Source organism: Carettochelys insculpta, chromosome 1, assembly GCF_033958435.1.
Source record: "Carettochelys insculpta isolate YL-2023 chromosome 1, ASM3395843v1, whole genome shotgun sequence".
Classification (NCBI taxonomy): Eukaryota; Metazoa; Chordata; order Testudines; family Carettochelyidae; genus Carettochelys; species Carettochelys insculpta.
Window position 1 is genome coordinate 370583091 of NC_134137.1, and position 21059 is coordinate 370604149.

The 21059-nt window shown below is 42.6% G+C and overlaps 1 protein-coding gene across 1 annotated transcript in view; it reads right to left on the reverse strand.

The window, feature by feature from the left end:
* TAF3 (TATA-box binding protein associated factor 3) overlaps positions 1-21059 on the reverse strand; it is a 174367-nt gene that overhangs the window by 18704 nt on the left and 134604 nt on the right. The window contains exon 4 of the mRNA XM_075018174.1: positions 18992-19074. Within this exon, the coding sequence (XP_074874275.1) occupies positions 18992-19074 (83 nt within the window). The remainder of the gene's footprint in view (positions 1-18991; positions 19075-21059) is intronic.

Genomic DNA, 21059 nt, shown 5'->3' on the forward strand with positions numbered 1-21059 from the left:
CAGTCTAGGGATCGCAAACATCAAGATAAAACTCAAGAGAAAGTGTAAGACACAGTTTAAGAAGAAGAGAAGAGATGTGGTGAGGCTAGGTGAGGAAGAAATAGGGAATGTGTACAGAGCAGCACTCAAAGAGAAGATTAGGAATGTGGCCAAAGAGAAAGACCTAGATAAGATAAGAGAGTGGAAGGGATAGCCATGGCGACACAAGATGCAATTGAGCAGGCTGTTGCAGAAGAAGAGAAGATCAACAAGAAGTGGATTACGCAGGACACACTGAAGTGGTCCAAGAGAACAGAGCACTGAAGATCAGAAGGGATGTTTCTGAGAGGGCAGAACAGCAATATAGGGTGAAATGCACTGCAGTAAGGAAAGCAGCCAGAAAAGATAAGACAAAATGCTAGAGGAGCAGCGTGAAGATATAGAGAGGTATTACGGCGAATTTAAAACCAGGTGGGTGTATAAAATGCTTGGGAATATTAATAGAAAGTGTCAGCCAAAGCAGATGGTGATCAGAGATGAGAATGAAGAGGTGTTCAAGGAGAAGATTGTGCAGCGATGGACGAGATACTGCACTGATCTATACAAAGCACAATTAGACCCAAGTGTCTCAAAGAGACTGATTAAAGAACTGAAAGATATATCTCCACTGAGCATCAAGAGTGAGACCAATATTTTGCAGAAGGAAGTAGAAAGAACAGTGAAATGACTAAAGAACAACAAAAGCCCATGAAATGATAAGATCACGGGAGAGATGATCAAATTTGGTGGAGAAAGTATGATTCAGGAAATACACTGAGCATGTAATATAGCATGGAAAGAACGGAAGGCACCTAAGGAATGGACAAGATCCATGCTAGTGATAATACACAAGAAAGGAAGTACATTCAAGTAAAAGAACTACAGAACGATTGCCCTAACGAGTCATCTAGGCAAGGTGTTAATGATGATACTGACAGAGAGACTAAGATCGCAGATAGAAGAACATCTAGCAGATGAGCAAGGGTGGGGTCAGGAAAGATAGAAGTACCATACAGTAGATATTGGCACTAAGAATGATAGTGGATAAAGCACGATAAAAGAACAAGAACATCTACACTTGCTTGGTTGATTTTCAGAAGGCATTTGACAGTACGGATCAAAAAGCAACTTGGGCGGTGTTGGAGTTGTACGGAGTGGACAGAAGACGGATATGGTTGTTGAAGGATATTAATAACAATGCGGAGGCAGTGGTGAGAACATTCAGGGAGTTGGGAAGTTGGTTTAAAACGAGTAAAGGTACGAGACAAGGAGATCCAATTATCACCAAGTATCTTTATCATGCAAAATGAATTGGGAATAAGGTAATTTTGAATTCAGGGTTTACTTTCAAAGTGTCGGTGTCCACACTGCACTTTCACTTTTGAAATGACCCCACTTTGAAGGCTGCATCTTGCAAGAATACACAAATGAGGTGCAGGATATTTAAATACCCACCTCATCTGCAATTTTGATCCTGCAGATTTACATACCTCCTCTGAAAGGGAGGAGGTACGCAGACGCAGCCTGAACGTTTAACTGCAGTGTAAACGTAGCCTGAGAAAACTGGGTCTTGATTAATTAGATTAGGATTAAATTTAAATGATTCTTAGGAGGACTCAGACTAACATCACCCAAATGAACAAATTCTGCCCAGAGCCTTGATAGCAGAGTTATGTTTCTCCCTGGGCTATTCTCCTGGCAGCATGTCATCACAATTAATTTTCTATATTAAAAGATAAACATCAATTGTTAGTGGTTTTATGCAAATAGTCGCTCCAGAATTCAGAAGTGTGAGAAAACCCTTTGACTAGGTGGGGTAACGGGAATTTACATCAACCACAAAAGTGTGAAGTAAAAACTCCCACCACTACCTTTTCCAAAAAAAGCAGAATTATTACAGAGACTTTGTAGACAGCTGGTTTTATCCTAGGTTTAAATATCCTTTGAACTCTCTTTTCTGTGAGCAGGAAGTATATTTCTTACAAAATGCCATAACGTATTTATAATTGAATGGAATACATATGCTTATAAATCTAATACTATATGATGCTTAATATATACAATGGAATCCTTTTCTAAGGGTAGAATTGGTCAACACACACCTCGATCACTGCTTTGGATTGATCACCACACTCAGATCAACAAAACTAAGCTTTGCATACCAGACACACACACAGGAACAAAGTGTTGATCTTGCAAGCACAGAGCAAGTTCTACCAGGATTTTTAATGCCAAGGCAGGTTGGCCAGGTAATAATTGGCTCTTAACTGTCTCAAGCCGTAACATGCTGCATCTGGAGCAGAGTGAGACTCAAAGGTGTGAAATAATTTCCTATCTCTGGAAGTAATTGCTTTGATTTCAATCTGTTCCTTACATCTGAAAGCCTCATTGACTGGTTAGTATAAACACGGGGAAAATCAAAAGGAAATGGCTTTTAAAGGTATGATTTGAAACACAGAGCTGAATGATTGCTCCAAGCTCCACTTACAAAACAAAACATTGTACTGAGAGTTATGATAGTCTAATCAAAAATCATGGTCTGATTATCTTTGTTTTTGTGGAGGGTAAGGTTCCAAACCCACAGATCCCTCAAATCGTGTCTATATAATGTGTAATATTTTCAAAAATCCTAAATGATATATGAAATTACACCCCATTTTCAAAAGTGACTTAGTGTTGCCTTTATATGGGAAAGTTGGGCCACTTTTAACTATACTGGTATAGCATTCTACATACAGAATACATCTAAGAGTACCTTCCCAGAGAAATACAGACCTAAATATGTTTTGAGAGCTTGGACTCAAAATACTGTAGAATAAAAGTGTTTTCAAACAGGCATATATTTCCATTTATCTGTTCTTTCCATGTATGTCTATACTGCAGTTAAACACCCATGGCTGGCCTGTATCAGCTGACTTGGGCTTGCAGGGCTTAGACTGTAAGGCAGTTTAACTGCAGTGCAGATGTTTGAGCTCAGGCTGGAGTCTTTGGGTATGTCTATACTTAGCACGCGTTTGATCCACCGGGATCAATCCTCCAGAGTTCGATTTTGCCACAGCTGCAAAGATGCAGCAAAACTGATTTCTCTGGGCTTGGCCACCGACCCTGTTATTGTGTGGTATAAGGGGTACCAGTGTGAGCCTGAAAAGCCCCGATCTACACCGGGAGCAAAACTGATCCTGGTACGTCGATTCTAGCTCATAATGGTGCAGCTAGAATAGCGTATCTGACACTGACTTTGTTCTGTAGTGTAGACCGGGCCCTATTGCTTTCGCTTGTTTTAGCAAATATGCCCAGATACTATGCTGGTGAATATGTAGGTCTGTGGAAGGTAACAGTTGTGCTCCATCATATAGAATGGGAATCAGAATAGGGCCATAAGTACTCACAGTTCTCATAAAGTGATTCTATTGCAGCGCAGCGCAGCTATGCTGCTCTAGTGATTAGTGAGGATTTTACTGAGGTTTCTTCTCTTGGCCTAGGCAATCCATGTTCCCAAGAGGCAGTAACTGGGTCAATGGGAGAAGCCTTCCCATCAGCATAGCAGGGGGTTAGGTCAGTATAATTGCATTGCTGAGTGGTGTGGATTTTCTACAGCATGTTAAAATTGTAGCAGCCACGGACAGCTTGGTTGATCACTCCTAGCTGCAGACTAGGGGATAAATTTTATGGACAAAAGACCAGTCTCTTGCAGTTTTTATTCTTTGGTGTCGCTCCTGCCTCTCCTTATGGGTAGACTGCCTCCACCACTAAGGAGCTAGAGGCAGGAGGGCATAAGGGTACTCATGGCCTTTAGATGGTAGAAAGTATTTCCTCTCTGCTCATTTGGAATTGGGTGACAAAGGTGCAGGGGACTCATAACGGCCTCATCCGGGGAGGACAAGGAAGATGCCAGTGCTGTGAGTTCTACTCCTTCCTCCTTCAGGACTGACTGGTGGGTTACAGGGGCCTCTTGAGATGGGGTTGTGTCTTTCTCGGGGGCTTGTACCTACTTGGGGGATGAGCTCCTCAGGCTGATGGCCTTTTGTAGTCCTCAAAACTGAGCAAGCCAGCTGAAAAGGTTTGGTGAACCCCAATGTGTTCCAGGGAAACCAGGGCACCAACCACTGTCTCTGCTACCACCCTGGAGGGGGTGGCATTGTGGGTGAGGGTAGCACTACCAGCATTGCTGCTTGTCCTGGTGCCAGGGAGCCCTGTTTGGTACTGGCCTCTGAGGCCTCACTGTCACTGACAAGTGACCAAGTGCAAGAGGGCCTCCGACCACCCAGTGATGAGTACTATGGGCCCATGAGACTGTCCGAGTGGGACGAATCTCTGTCTTGAGTATGGGCTGGCAGATTGGTGATGGGAACCCAGCAACCAATGCTTCCTGATGCTCACTCAGCGCAGAGACTTGTAATGGGACTTAAGGCCCAAGGACTTCTATGACCAGGAGGTCTAATGAGATCGAGATTGGCACTGGCACAACCAAGACTGATGATGCCAATCATCTGTGTGCTGTCAAGAGTGATGCTGAGGTCCCGGAGAAGTACGAGACTTGTCACAGTGCCCAAGGCAAAGGGTGCAAGCTTCAGCCTGTTATGTTGAAGCTCTGGCAAGCATCTCCCTGATTCCTGCATCCTGCACCCCTAGTCATGGGACTGTAAAGGTGCATGTGAAGTCCACCCCCCAGCATATGTGGCTTGAAGGCTTTATAGCAAGGAATGCCGGCAGGACGATGCCTTGAAAGGGGACTTGGACTGCTGTAACAGACACACCTGGAAACAGCCTAACAGGGCTTACCCCTTGATTGCGCTACTGCCTGGTGGTGGTGATGTGTGTGTATGGGGGGGTAGGCGGGTATTGGAGGGTGTGACGAGCACCAGCAAAGCTGAAGTGCCCTGTGCTGCCTGCAAGACTGCTGCTATAGAAGGCACTTCCATATGCCGCAGGCCTTCATCACTACTTGGCATTGCTGGAGAGGAATGTGAGGGCTGGACCACTCTGAGTCAGTCCCTGACTTGCACATGGAGTAAAGCCCCCACTGTGGGTCTTGGTTCTCCTCCTGACTTCTCCTTGCCCTTATAGGATGCCAGGGAGAATCCCTTTGCTGGAGTCTTTGCCCTCGAGACTGACGATGGTGAGGGGGACCAGTGTTGCCCTGATGATGGTCTCGGCAGAGCACTCTGTTCCCAAGATATGGCTCTTGAGTCTGACTTGATATCCAGAGCCGGGGTTAGTGCCAACTCCATTAAGAGTGCCCTGAGGCAAATGTCCCTTTCCTTCTTCATCTGAGGCTTGAACAATTTGAAAATGCGATACTTCTCTCTTATGTGCCCCTTGCTTAAGCACCTCTGGCTGCCGCTGTTGTGAAACTTACAATCTAGGCATGGCTTGAAGCCTGGGGACCAAAGCATGCCCAGTCCCTAGGCGAAGTCCCATCTGGGACACTACACACTACGGAGAGAATAATATACATTAAGCATGGACTGCATCAGAGAAAGAGTAACAACTGGCCAAAGTTCAGTGGTTCTGGTGTAACCTCACTGGTAGCAAGAAGCAATGGGGAGAGAGGTGGTGGTGGTGGGAGGGAAGGAGAATGCAAGGCATTCCTTATATTGCACCATGGAGGATAAACTCCAGGGGCTGCCAGAGCTACTGCTCTATGAGTATTGCAGAGTGAAAACATTCTGACACTGTTGTATGTGATGAGTGCACGCACACCCTTCATGGGGCATGGACATAAGCAATCACTCGAGATAGAACCGAATGATGTGGTCTGTCTGGAACTCTAACCCTTTTGCACAAGTTGCCTAACAACTTCTCTCAGACTCCAAGCTTTTTGGGCCAGGGATCACCTTTTTGCGGGTCCAATACCTCATAATGTCACTGGACCATGTCTTGGCATTAAATCAAAATAATACCTCAAATCTTCGGCTCTATGTAAGCTACTTATTTTTGTTTTGATTTCGTTTTGAAACAAGTGAGACAGAGACACATTTATAGGAAAATCTGAGATGTCATTGTTCTTTTCTTTTGCACAAATTTTGTAGCAAAGCCAAGATTATTTTTCCCTAGTAGTGAATAAGCATATGCTTTCAATTCTGTTGTGTACATTTGATCTGTTTCTGTTTTGCCATAAAGGGAGGCTGCTCACACCCATTTCCACATGCAATCCTGTTGAAAGAAATATGCGTCTAAACCTGCCTGAAGTTTTGCTCCTCCATTTTTAATTGAGGTATACAATACACACATTTTTACTCTTGTGCAACAAATAGCAAAGTCAAAGAATTTCACACACAGTAAGTTGTTCTGTTTTCTAATGACTCAAACCTTTTTATGAATTCACATTAGGAGTCATACCTGAGTGTGTTCCAAATGAAAAATGAAAATAATTTTGCCCGAACCTTCCACCTACTAAAACCATGGTGAATAATTGGTGGGGTGGCTTTTGTAATTAAAGGAGAGTCTAGGACTATAAGCCTGAGGTGTACACTCTCATGTTCAAGGGGAAACACTTCTGGGTCAGCTTTAAAAGCACACAGGAAAAAAAGCAATTTCCCCCCACCCATTCTGGCAATGGGCTCTTATTACTTCCGTAAGCATAGAAACTTGCATACAAAGGCCCCAGGTTCTACAATTGGGTAGACCCTTGTAGAACCAGAATAAAATCAGCAGGACTCTGCATGAATATATAGGTTCATCCATATGGGTTTGAGTGCAGGACTGGGGCCAAATATATTATCTCTTTGCCAAATGTTCCATTTTAGTACATGAACCACACCCTAGACAGTATCTTCAATAAAGAACACACCCATTCTGTATTTAAAAAGGCATTACTAACCAGAGAAGTCCTTCAGCTCTTTATTATGATTTAAACATAGTGATTCCGGAGAAGACAACATATAAAGATTTGGGCTTAAAAGTTAACTTAAAAGTTAGCTGGGGTGTGAAGAATGTTTCTGTCTCTGTCACTTCCTTTGGGGAAGTGGCATTCCTAAACTGATGGAATACCTCCTACTGCCAGGACAGACTATTGGGATATGCCTGCATCGCTGTTGTCAGTGAGGGGTAAAGAGGGCAGTTGCCCCCATGCTCATCATTTCAAAGGGGCCTGGAGCAATGGCTGCTGCTACTGTTACTCTGGCAGTAACAGCAGCCAAAGCTCCAGACGTAGGATGACCACATTGCTCCAGGGCAAATATGGGACACCAGCCTCCATGGATGAGGGGCTATTATTCTGAAAAAATGGTGGGAAGGGATAGCTCAGTAGTTTGAGCATTGGTCTGCTAAATCCAGCGTTGTGAGCCCTTTGCTTTAGGGGGCCATTTACGGATCTGGGGCAAACAGATTAAAAAAAAAAATCTGTCAGGGATGGTGACAGGTCCTGCTACGAGGCCCTTCCAGTTCTATGAGATAGATATACCACATAGCTATGCTGGTACTGTCTTTATAGTACAGACATGCTGTTGACAAAATTGTAAAGTTCACTGGAGTTCCAAACTCCTGCATGACATTTACTATGTGTCTACAAATCAGACTGCTTTTCATCACTTCTCCCCCTCCTGTCTCTTAACTAATACATTAATAATATCAGGAGTTGATTAAACCAAGATATGTCCTTTTTGGATTTCTAGAACAAGCCAATGGAGCAATACAAAGCGTTCAATTCTAGTATCACACTGTGAACATTAAGCCTTTCACTGCTAAGTGCTACATTGTAAAATAATTGGGATACCCATTAGTACTGTAATAAACATAGACATTCACTGCCAGGACCCTATTGTTTGATTTTTCCAAACAGTGGTTTTACCCTTCTACGTTTTTCTCCCCGAAGTATCACTTTTTCCCTCCTATTTAATTCCACAGTAAGTTCTCCTCCAGAGCTCTCCATTGAATAAGCAATGTCTCACGGGGTAACTAACACCACCCACAGCTGTGTCCCGCAATAGCCCCATGCTGCTTGCATTACATCTTTTGGAGGATTTGGTCACGGTGCCTTAACTGCTACAAACACTGGTCTCATTCATAAAAACGTGCAGAAGGAGGGGCTTCCAGCAGGGTTCCTTTACCTGTTTCCCCACCACAAAACAGTGAAATAAATGGAATGGGTCAGGAGCTGCTTGGCCTGTAATGCAAACCTATGGCTTGACAAGTCAATAAAGATCCAACTCTTCCCTCCCCAGCCACACAGACAGCCAAGGTTAAAGGAAAACACAATTTGGATATACCTACACAGGGAGTTTAATGATCCCCATTATTCAGCTATTGTGGGCAAACACTATGAACCCAGTAATCTAAGTTATTTGACGTCTGAATAACTTGCCACTAAATGGAACACAAAGTTCAAAAGTGCCTTCACAATAGTGTATTTATCATTACCAGGAGAACAATCATCTTTAAAAAAACCTACAAATTCCCATTAAGGAAGATACCGCGTAAAACTGTACATATTATATAAAATTGTGTGGAAGTAAATTCTAATCTCACTGAGCTATCTGGTAGACTTGTATTCTCCAAACTATATTTAACACACACACACACACACACACACACACACACACACACACACACACACACTTGAAACTCTGGCAGACTTCTATTCTCTAAATTATAGTTTTACTTACACACACACACACACCCTTGACAACAACTCTTGCTGTAGTGTTTGAGCACCTCACATTATTAATTATTAACAATATTATTATTAAATATTACTATTATTATTAAACATACAAACATATGTTTGCATTACAGTAGCAGCTAGAAGCCTCAAACAAGACTAACCCAGAGAGAGTCCCTTTTCTCAGGAAATTCCAGTGAAAGCAGAAAAGGAAAAAAATCTGTAATATTATTTCTATTTTTGCTCCTTTAGTTCTCTGATTTCTCTTAATTTTGCTAATTTAGTGAGACTTTTCCTACAGAGTTTGACTTCACTGGGAGTTCCTGTAAGTTTAGCTGTTTTTAAATCAGGCTTATGTTTAGATGTCAAATTGCATGTACCTTATTTTTGGAAATCTTGGTCTATAGTAATTTTGGTATTTGACAAAAGATGAAGTCACGTAACAATACAAAAGCTACAATAGCTATATAGCATGAAGGTATTCTAGTGTGCTAATACATTATTACTTATGTCCTTAAAGAAACTTATAATGAATAGTCTACATACAGGCAGGGGAAAAAACCCTATCTGTGATAATCCAGAGGTGGTGCAGGTAGTCAGGGTTGGTTTCCACTTGCTGAACCTTGTAGGTCCCCACCAGAATATTTTGCCATCCATGTCCTCTTTTCAGGACAATGCCATTTATGCCAGTTTATATAAACGTGAATGTGTTACTTGAGTTTATTGTGGAAGGTGCTGGATTAACCGACAAAGAAATTGAACAGTAACAGACTAGAAAATACCAGTACAGACACCCAACTTCGTTCTACTAGCATGCTTCCAGGTCATCAGTGCTATGTAGAGAGATTATATCTAGTGCTAGGTTGATAATTCATTCTCTACTGACATTCAGTCCTTGGTCTCTATTGAGATTTCCTACCAAGGGTGTCAATCAGTGCCAATTAGGGTGTTGGTTTTGGTGACATGAACATTTATGCACTATGGTAATTCTTTCAAGATTTAGTTTAATAAATAACACTCTTAATGATTAGAGAAAGAAAGAGAGAGATTTGTATTTTTAAAGTTACATCTACCCACTTCAAAAAAATACATGATAAATGGCAATTTAATCATACTGGGCACATCAAATTACAGTCAAATCAGTGCTAAACCAGCTATCCTCCAGTCATTACTATCGTCAAGGCCCCTTACTGAAAGTAGAGCTAAAGTACAACACTGGAAGCCTGACATTTTAAGATACAGATTAAAGATGTGATTTCACAAAAATTTATGCCTTGCTTCTAAGCCACAGAAGCAGAAAAAAAAATCAATTGTACATTCTTTCTGGCGGCCTGCACTGAAGCAAGTTGGTGTTTTTGCTTACTTGGCTGTAAAATATAAAATGAATTGATCACAAATATCAGAAATTTGAAGTTAATTTGAAGTTCACATCATGTGCACCAGTAAATGGCATGCCAATGCTTTATCAGTCGATTAGCATTCTTAAACACTACAGGTGTGAAATATGAGTATGTTTGGGGAAAAATAAATGGAGAATGGACAAATGAGACACCGCAGGATGGTTCAACAAAACAGCTAATTATGGGTGATTTAAATTCAGGAAGATTCCACACCAGCTTTCTCTACATGACAAATCTTAAATGGCTTCCTACACTGACTCAATTAGCGATCTTGTGCCTTGATAACAATGCAGAAAAACAACAACAACTTTCTAACTTATCATTCAAATAATCTCTAAAAAGGTGGTCATAAATATTTTAAAACCCAAGCAAACTAATAAGACCAAGGCCCATTAAGGATAAGATCTTTTACAGCAAATTAAATAAAACAATTTATTGAAGTCTGTACTCAAGATAAACTAGATTTACTAGCTGACCTTTTATTCATTTAAAGAACAAAATTAGCTCTAATTGCATTAGAATGGAATCCAGTAAATTTCTTTTAATGTGGCATCCATGCAAGTAGTGCTGTAATTGTTTACTACTACGACGGAAATGTTTTGATTATAATCTACTTTCCACTTGTTTTATTGTGCAATTAAAGCACTTGCAGAAAACCTAAAATGTTGCAGTCTTTCCTAGATTATTCTATTTATCCTTTAGTAACTGCTGCATTTTAATTTCTACTACCCTGGCATTACATCCAGGACTTATTTAGGACACCAGAAATATACATATTTCTTGGGATTGGCAACGTATGACTATAAACCTGAAATATGAAATGCAGAAGTCGATTTTATGTCTATGACCATTCCAGATTAGCGATCAGTGGCTATGTCTGCGCTAGGTAGTTTTGTCAAAACCTGCAGAGCGTCCACATTCCCAAGGTGTTCTGTCAGCAGAACGCAGCACTTCTGTCGACAGCATTCGGCCACTCCCCCATGAGGCAGAATGCTTCTATAGACAGACTGTCAACAGAAAGTTGGTCAGGATTTTCCAGGGGCCCTCTGACAGACAGGGCTTCTGGGCCACTGGGCAGCCCTGTCTGCTGTGCTTCCGGTTGGCCATCCTGTCAAGACAGCAGCTGGGCAGTCCGGCTGCTCTCTGTCCACAGAAAGGATCACTTTTTCGATTGCTGTCTACCAATCAGTGGCCTGATCAGGTTGCCATCAGTTGACAGAAGTTTTGTCGGAAGATTCCGACAGAAACGTCTGTCGACAGATTGCTCTAGTGTAGATGTAGCCTCAGAAAAATAAAAAATGAAAATTCACTCCCACAGTTAACTCTAATTTGGACCTTGAATGCCAGTCTCAGCAGAGACCATGTACTGACTACTCTGAGAGAATGAGCTACCTTCTTACCCATACAGGCGGAGTCTCTAAATCCTGACTGAGGCATGTGATTGGAAGCTTTCACTGCTATTATCTTGCTTTACTTGTTCTTTGCATACAATTTCCATTCTAGCAACTTATTCAGCAGCCATGCCAGAAGCTGTCATTACATCACAGTCTGACCACACCCCTTCACCCTCAGTGGGGTACTACTGGTGTGTCTCCACTCAGGTGGCAAATTGGAGTGAAAAGTCATTGTTAGCTCCAGCTAACTATCTATGTGGACCCTGCTGTTGTGCACAAGCTGTTCCCTCATGTGCATGTGCAGCAGCTGTGTCCACAGAGACACTAAACGAGCAGCTTGCTGGAGGGCTGGAGATTTACACACTAGCTTGCTGTGCAGTAAATGTTTGGGCAGACATGCCCTTGGTACATGAGTCCTGGAGGGGACTAAGATGGGACTCGTCCTAGTGTACCACTCATCTATACCTTCTGCACCATCAGTCTCTGAATGAACATAGTTTCTCAGGGCTTCTTGCCAGAACCAAATAATCCAAGTGCTCCAGGATTTCAGCTGTTTGACCACTGGCTTCTGGATGGACTGTATGGGGTTGGTTAAGGCCTAGGATGTCACAGGGAGAGACACAGTCCCTCAGGTAAGCCATCCTAGGTCACTATTTGATGGTTGGGGTCTTTGGTGAAAGTGGACAGTATTTTTCTGCAACGATGAAAGGGACGGTTGGCTTGCTGGTTGTCTAGCCAAGTACCTGGGGAATGTATTATGGTTGGGGTCTTTGGTGAAAGTGGACAGTATTTTTCTGCAACGATGAAAGGGACGGTTGGCTTGCTGGTTGTCTAGCCAAGTACCTGGGGAATGTATTTCAATAATGCTGATGTTTACTATAATGGTGTTTTGTGTGGGATTAACTACACTGAGGTGCATAGACCTTGAAAGGGCATCATTACTGACAAAAAAACCCCTAAATTAAAAAAAAGTATCCAGTGGCATCTTTTGTATGGCTTATTTCTTTACGGCCCCACCTCTTTCTCAAAGTACACCCATTCAACAGAGTATTACACATAAAACTCTCTCAAACACACTCCAACTCTTAACTGTTACGGTGCTTAACTACATATGTGTCCCTTAGAAGTGTAAACTGTAAAACCAGGTGTCATGATCATGAGGGTTAGCCAGCAGCCTGGGAGTAAAAGGGTTAACCTCCTTAGCCAGGTGGGGTTGGCCTGTAGGAATGTAGGTAAGAATTGAATTTTTTGGCTCCTCCCTTTTTCTGTCCTCTGTTGCTTCTTCTTTTTCCCAGCCATGAGGGAGACAGACACAGAATATCCCCCGCCAAGAGCAGGCCCTCCAATCTTCTGTAAGTAGGGTAAAGTTTAGATAAATCCGTTAGGCTTTATTGTTTTATGGTTTGGGAAGTGAGATCTGATGTCTGTGCACTTTTTAGAAATGTCCTTTTACTCTCCTTGTAATGAAGTTCTAGGCCCATTGTAGAGACTCCGCATCTGTTTTACTTTGTGACTCTTCCATCTAGTCATGAGGCTTGCAACATTAATATTGTTGTAATAATAAACGTTCTCTCTTTTTCTTTTTATTAGCCTGGTATTGGTTAATGTTTGTGTCCTGGTTTTTTACTTTTGGAGCTGAGATTTCCCAGGTAGTCTCTCCCTGGTTTCCTTATTACTACTTGGGTGGTGGCAGTGAATTTTATCCCCAAAATCTAATGTTTTGAGGATTCTGGGGGGGAAGTTTATACCAAAACCTGGTACATAAGGTTCTGGAGGTACTTTTGCTGGCCTCCACTTCTGCATTTGTCTTGCTAGAGTGGGGAAGGAGCCATGACACCAAGATAGCCTGCAGCTAAAATAATTCAAGCCCTCAACTACCCATCACTCACCAATTCCCCTTCTTCCTCTGAAATGAGTCCCTTACACTGGCCACAGCCTTCTTGTCTGCAGCTTCAAGCAACTCACATACAGGGTTAGCACCAACCACGAATAAAAGCACATCTTAATTCTGTAATTTCTGTATTACAAATTACTACCAAGGTCAAAATCGTTGCTAACAAGACATGTCACTCATTCACATAATTTATCCAAATTTAACCCACACTTCCACAGGGTGGCTCATTGCGTCTCTTTCTAGAGGCTGGTGTACACAGCAGTTCATTTTCCTGCTACAGCCTTTGAGTTAACAGCGCAGAGTGTTTAAGGTCAGGCAGTAAAGAATAGTCTTATGGCTTTAGATCCACAGGTTCCAGATCTGCTACTAGGCGACTGAACATATAACTCAAAACAAGGTCTGATTGAAGGCTAAAAGCTGTTGGGCAGGCTGAGGGCAGTGATATTATTTGTAGTGTAGTAGAAGCTCCAGTCACGGACGGGGGTTCCAATGTGTTAAAATGTGTCAGAACATTTCACAAAAAGACAGTTCTAAGCCCCACATATGCGCTGTAGAAGGGAGACTGTTGATACTGAAAATGGATAACAGTGAACGGAATAACAGTCTGGACCTATATATAGAATGCTTCCGCTGACGCGCACAGGCAGAAATTGTGGAGAGACAGCATTGTTTGCCTCACAACCTCAGTCGTGCGGAACGCAATGCCATCCACAGCCTCAGAAACAACCCTGACGTTATAATCAAAGAGGCAAATAAAGGAGGAGCTACTGTCATCATGAACAGGTCTGACTACCAGAAGGAGGCTTCCAGACAACTCTCCAATACCACATTTTACAGGCTACTTTCCTCAGATCCCACCGAGGAATAAACTAAGAAACTACATCATCTGCTCAGGACGCTCCCTACACAAGCACAAGAACAGATTTATACCAACACAGCTCTAGAGCCCCGTCCGGGGCTATTCTACCTACTACCCAAGATCCACAAACCTGGAAATCCTGGATGCCCCATCATCTCGGGCATTGGCACTCTCACTGAAGGACTGTCTGGTTATATGGACTCTCTCCTCAGACCCTATGCCACCAGCACTCCCAGCTATCTCCGAGACACCACTGACTTCCTGAGAAAACTGCAATACATTGATGATCTACCAAAAAACACTCTCCTAGCCACCATGGATGGAGAGGCTCTCTATACCAACATCCCACACAAAGATGGAATAAATGCTGTCCGGAACAGTATCCCTGATGATGCTATAGCACATTGATGGCTGAGCTCTGTAACTTTATCCTCACACACAACTATTTCAGATTTGGCGACGATATATACCTTCAAATCAGCGGCACAGCTATGGGTACCCGCATGGCCCCTCAATATGCCAATATTTTCATGGCTGACCTGGAACAGCGCTGCCTTAGCTCTCGTCCACTAACACCCCATCTCTGCTTATGCTACATTGATGACATCTTCATCATCTGGACCCATGGGAAGGAAACTCTGGAGGAATTTCACTGGGACTTCAACAACTTTCACCCCAACATCAACCTCAGCCTGGAACAGTCCACACAGGAGATCCACTTCCTGGACACCACGGTGCTAATACACGATGGCCACATCAATACCACCCTGTACCATAAACCCACTGACTGCTACGCCTACCTTCATGCCTCCAGCTTCCATCCCAAACACATCACATGATCCATTGTCTACAGCCAAGCACAAAGATATAACCACATTTGCGCCAACCCCTCTGACAGAGACAAACACCTACAGGATCTCTACCAAGCATTCTTGAAACTGCAATAGCCACCTGAGGAAGTGAAAAAACAGATCAACAGAGCCAGATGTGTGCTACGAAGCCTCTTACAAGACAAGCCCAAGAGAGAAACCAACAGAACACCACTAGCCATCACCTACACTCCTCAGCTAAAACTTCTACAGCGCATCATCAGGGATTTACAACCCATCCTGGACAATGATCCCCCACTTTCACAGGCCTTGGGAGGAAGACCAGTCCTTGCCCACAGACAACCTGCCAACCCGAAGCAACCAGCAACTATACACCGCACCACAGTCACTCTAACTCAGGGACCCATCCATGCAACAAACCTCGTTGCCAGCTCTGCCCACATATCTACACCAGCAACACCATTACAGGACCTAAGCAGATCAGCCACACCATCGTGGGTTCATTCAGCTGCACATCTACCAATATAATATATGCCATCATGTGCCAGCAATGCCCCTCTGCTATATACATCGGACAAACTGGACAGTCTGTGCATAAAAGAATAAACGCACACAAATCAGATATCAGAAATGGCAATATACAAAAACCCGTAGGAGAGCACTTCAATCTCCCAGGCCACACAGTAGCAGACTTAAAAGTAGCTATCCTACAGCAAAGAAATTTCAGGACCAGACTCCAAAGAGAAATTTCTGAGCTACAATTCATGTGCAGATTCGACGCCCTCAGCTCAGGCTTAAACAAAGACTGTGAATGGCTGGCTAAATACAAAAGCAGGTTCCCCTCCCTTGGTGTTCATACCTCCAGATCAACTGCTGGTAGTAAGCCTCACCCTTGCTGACTGAGCTAACCTTGTTATCCCCACCCTTGCTCTGGCTTATTTATACCTGGCCCTGCAGATTTCCAAGACCAGCACCTGATGAAGTGAGACTGTGCTCACGAAAGCTCATGCTCAAAACTTTTCTGTTAGTCTATAAGGTGCCACAGGACCCTTCGTTGCTGTTAGTGAATGGAACGTAGATGGAGTGCTAGCTTTTTTTTTTTTAAACTTAAACTCTAGCGCAGTTTACAGTGGTGTGACATGCAGTTGACAGCGACCTTGCCTGATTAAACTTAGCATGTATGTGAGGAAATTGCCCAGGTTTTTAAATACACACATATCAGCAATGATAGTTGTTCACATGACAAGCTATCAGAACTAATACTGTATGTATCACATATGGGCTGGAAAGCAACTTCCCCCCACTGCGTCAGATTGGCAGATACTCTTGGGCCTTTTTACCTTCCTCTACAGCATGGATCACCTGCAGGTTTAAACTAGTGTAAGCACTGAATTTTCAGTAACTTGAAGACTTCAAACAATGATCTTAAGCCTTGAGTAAGTTAGTCAGAGGTTAGGGGTCTATTACAGGAGTGTGGGGCTGAGGTTCTGAGGTCCCTTCTGACTGCAAAGACTCTGAGGGTATGTCTAGACAGCACCTTTATTTTGATATAAGGTATTCTGGAATAGTGTATTCCAAAATAACGCTGCCACACACAAAATTGTATTTCATATGTACTAGTTATTTCAAAATGCAGCATCTAAACACACAGAGCCTATTTTGAAATAGAGCCACTGAATGCACTATGGCTTATTTCGAAATAGACCCTATCCCTATCGCAACAGCCCATATTTCAACATAGCCACTATTCCTTGTAGAATGAGATTTACCAATTTCAAAATAATAATTTTGAAATTATTTCAATATAGCGGTTGGCTGAGGCCACACTCGGCCCTCCTTTCAGAAGGGGCATAGTATTGAGCCACTTCAGCAGATGCTAATGAGGTACGGCCACGAACATGCAATGCTCCATTAGCAAAATGGTGGCTGCGCATGCTTCGAAAGTACCAGTTTCGAAACGCACACCACCCATGTAACTGGGGGCCTTTCGAAAGGACCCCCTGATTTCAAAAGCCTTTTCTTCCCAAAACCAAATGGGAAGAACGGGCTTTCGAAATCAGAGGGTCGTTTCAAAAGGCCCCCAGCTTACATGGGCAATGTGCGTTTCGAAAGCAGCACTTTTGAAGTGCAAGCGTCTGCCATCATGCTAATTTGACATTGCATATTCATGGCAGTGCCTCATTAGCATCTGCCGAAGTGGCTCAGTACCATGCCTCTTCCAAATGGCCACAGCCGTTGCGTTGTGTAGATTCCAGGAGAGTTCTAACAGCTGTTACTTCAAAATAACTTTGCTGTGTAGACCTACCCCGAGTCTCAAAGTATCCTCCCTGTATCTGTAAGAAACATGCAACAGTCGGAGGGACTTTAACAGGACAGGTCTGTCCGACTGTCATACTTAAGGGGACAGAGAATAATTTTGAAAATATAATGTCTGTAAAAAATGGTATGACACGTGAACTTTGGTCAGACTGTAACATTATGAAGGGCCAAAAGGCAGAAAAAATCTAGAGGGGGGAAACACTACTTATAAATAATGTTAAGTCCTATAGGGACTGAAATGACTTAATTCACAAAAATTCCTACAGCAACTTCATAATATAGCTCCTAGATAACATTGCCCCCACCCACTTCTGAGGTGACTGTGTGTGGTGGAACACTGTCAGGCTTCACTCAGTCTTACAAGACTGCAACAGAAAGCTCCCAAGTGAAACTGACTCTTTCAGGGCTGGAACTAATCTTTCAAGTTGGGTTAGGACCCCCTAACTAAACAAGCATCCAGACCAACTTAGCTAAGGCTGCTTAGATCTTCCAAAGCCAGGGCAGACCACTGACTAACCCATGATTACAGTATATATAGATTCTTTCAAACTAGGACAAAGCTTTTTGGTAGCTTTTCTCCACCTCCCTGAGTCAGCATCTCAGTGACAGACCACTTCATGGCAAGATAAGATGACACATTGAATACTGTGTTCAGCACTAGATAGCTCATCTCAAATCAGATGAGTCAGAAAAGGTGAAGTAAAGGGGGAAAAAAAAACCATGACAAGACGCATGGAAAAAGTGAACAATACAACTTAGACTAGTTTGGCAATGGTGCAAAGCAACAACAACATGTCAGAGGTACGTAAAATAATGAATAGTAAGGAGAAGATCTGTTGGGTGTCATTATTTACCATATCTTAATGTAAGAAACTGGTGTAACTAAAAAGCAACCCATTTTTGAAAACCGATTAAAGGAAATACTTTCATACAATGCACAGCTAAGCTATGGAACTTAATGCCTCTTGTGCCCCTCCCTTTCTTGCTTGTGTTCTACACCCACCTGTTGCATCTTGTCCTTATTTAGATCGTACACTTCTGGGGGCAAGCATTGTCTTTTTTATTTATGTTTGTACAACACCCAGCACAAAAGGCTGACTAGGTCTTTTTGTATTACTGTACGAGTAATAATAATCAGTGAGCTAATGAACAAAACCAGGATTTAAAAAGGATTAGACACCTACATGAATATCCGCTACCAGTTATACTAGCTAAGATAAAAATGTATAAAGGGACGGCAACTATCATGTTTCAATGCACAAAGCTGCTAACTGCCTGGGGTTTTGAAAATTTTCCCTAGGGTATGGAAGGGATTATGACAGTTTTCATTAGCTACTACTGAAAACTGCAAGGACTCTAAACTGACCAGTGATTTAAGACTATGTTCCTAGAAGTACATTAGTAGGGATTGCAGGACAGATAATGGAGAAATTCAGAGAGATTTATTCAGAAATGCTGATATGTTCCAATCAGAGGTTAGGAAATAAACTGGGTGAGATTTCTTCAATGGCAAGTATTTCATACTTTGTAACACTGGGAGGTTTCATAGGCACGAACCTTTATCAGCCAATAATATTTTTAAGTTTTCTTCACAAAAATAGGATTTATCAGAGGTAGTAAGCAAAGAATCCCTAATAAGCATGTGCTCCTTTCAACTGGATTTCTTTTTACTTACATTTTGTCTTGGCCAGCCCCCACTCGCAGCGTCAGCCTGGGAATAACCGGTGATGGAGCTGGAACAACTGGTTCCACTTTGATCTGTTCAAGGAACACATTAAACAGTAAAATACACTGCTTCTCTAAACAGAGACTTGACACTTCTTTATTAACCACACTAGCCAAGTAACATGTAATAAGCTAAAGCTGAGTTAGCTTGACCAAAGGATGCTGAGATTACCACTCTTCTCACTACTAGTTGCTGCAGTGTTATCAGGCAGAGTTTGGTGGGAGATCCATGCAACATCTCTTCACAAACCAGTTATGGAGTGAAATCTCAACTTGGAAGTTCATTGTTTTTTAATGTATGAACACTTAATTATTGCTTTAGTATTCCTGAAGAGTTATGAAAAGATTGTGTGGTCTCAACCAAATAAGCCTATGTCTGCACAGTTCTGCAGTATGGACTACGGCATGGGTGTCCAACCTTTTGGCTTGCCTGGGCCGCATTGAGTGAAGAGGAATTGTTTTGGGCCGCATATAAAATATATAATATAGTTAATGTATATAAATCACATAATAATGTTAAAAGTTTACGATCTTGTGGGGCCGCATTACTAGCTGTCCAGGGCCGCATGCAGCCCACGGGCCGCAGGTTGGACGCACCTGGACTACGGGGTCATGAATTGCAGAGCACAGCAAAGTGTTGTAATTTAACCAATCCTGTTTGGCTGTTGCTGGGACAGACAATCTCTAATCTGGCACTCTCATATCCAGCAACTTCCACAATCTGGCATGAGTTTAGTTAGCCAGATGACCACTTATCATGGGTGTGGCCAAATTTCCAGTGGTTCCATAAAGTTTGTTTAGAGACACCAGTCCTAGTCTCAGTATCGGTTATTTATGTGTAATTTACTCACATCTTCAAACAGGCCAATAAGCAGTTGAAGTGTTGGTAATGCTGCTGTACAATACTGACCTCTCACAGTTTGCAAATTCTCTTGTTTGGCACTGGTCAGATCCCAAGCGCGCTGGACTAGAGAGGTTCAAACTGTATGAACTTAATGATTCTGTGTTCGCATTAACCTTTTCAAACTATACTACGTTAATCCAAACTAGTTATCTTTGTTTGCATCAGCAGCATACACATGACGCAGTTACTACAACACTTTGGCGAGTACGGCAATTCATACGCCATAGTCCATGCGGGGATGCAATGTAGGCAAGCCCTTAGACTAACATCACAGTTGTATGTATATTGTCACTGTATCCAATAGGCCCTCAAAAAGAAGCATCTCCACACCCATTTATTAGGCATCCATCTCTGTATCTGATTGCACTTCACTTAGTTCAGATCAAAGCATGTAATCTTCCACATATAGTACACAAACACACCATGAGCCCTTGCAGAATCAAAGCTTTGAAAACAGGGAAGGGAAAAAACAAAGCCCCCCATCCCAGCAAAGACTTATACAAATGCTTAACTATATGGTTTCAACAGGATTACTGACACATGGAAAGTTAAGCAAATACATAAATTGTTGGCAGGTGTGGGACCACAGTCAGGACGCCAGGCAAAACTGTGAAGGATGGGGCTGAGTTACTAAGGACGAGTGTCTGCTGTGCATCCTAAACTCCAGAACAATAGCAGATTAAGGTGCTCAGCACCCCAGAGGATCAGCTTTTCAACTCAGCTTTTAGAGGGGGAGCAGCAGCAAGCCCTCTATGTAGGCTGCCCAACGCTTTCCACAATAAAATAGTCTTGTAGTTTTTCTCGGAGTTCTCGCTTGAAATGCATGCTTAAATCCATCCCTGTTCAACAAAGCACTTAAACACAAACTAAGCCTTAAGCACTTAGTTAATTTGGGGCCTTGGAATCTAAATGAGAAAAAGAAGACAGTCCACAGAGAAATTTACTGCACAACCAGATGGACAGATTTAAAGAAAAAAGCAACAGCTCTTGAGGGAAGAAGCATGTTTTAGGGAGGAAAGAGTGGACTCTCAACACCATAACAGGGCAGGATGGGAAAAGGAAAAGGTGGACTGGAAGGGCAATTAGGTGTAATGATGATACATTCCCATATATA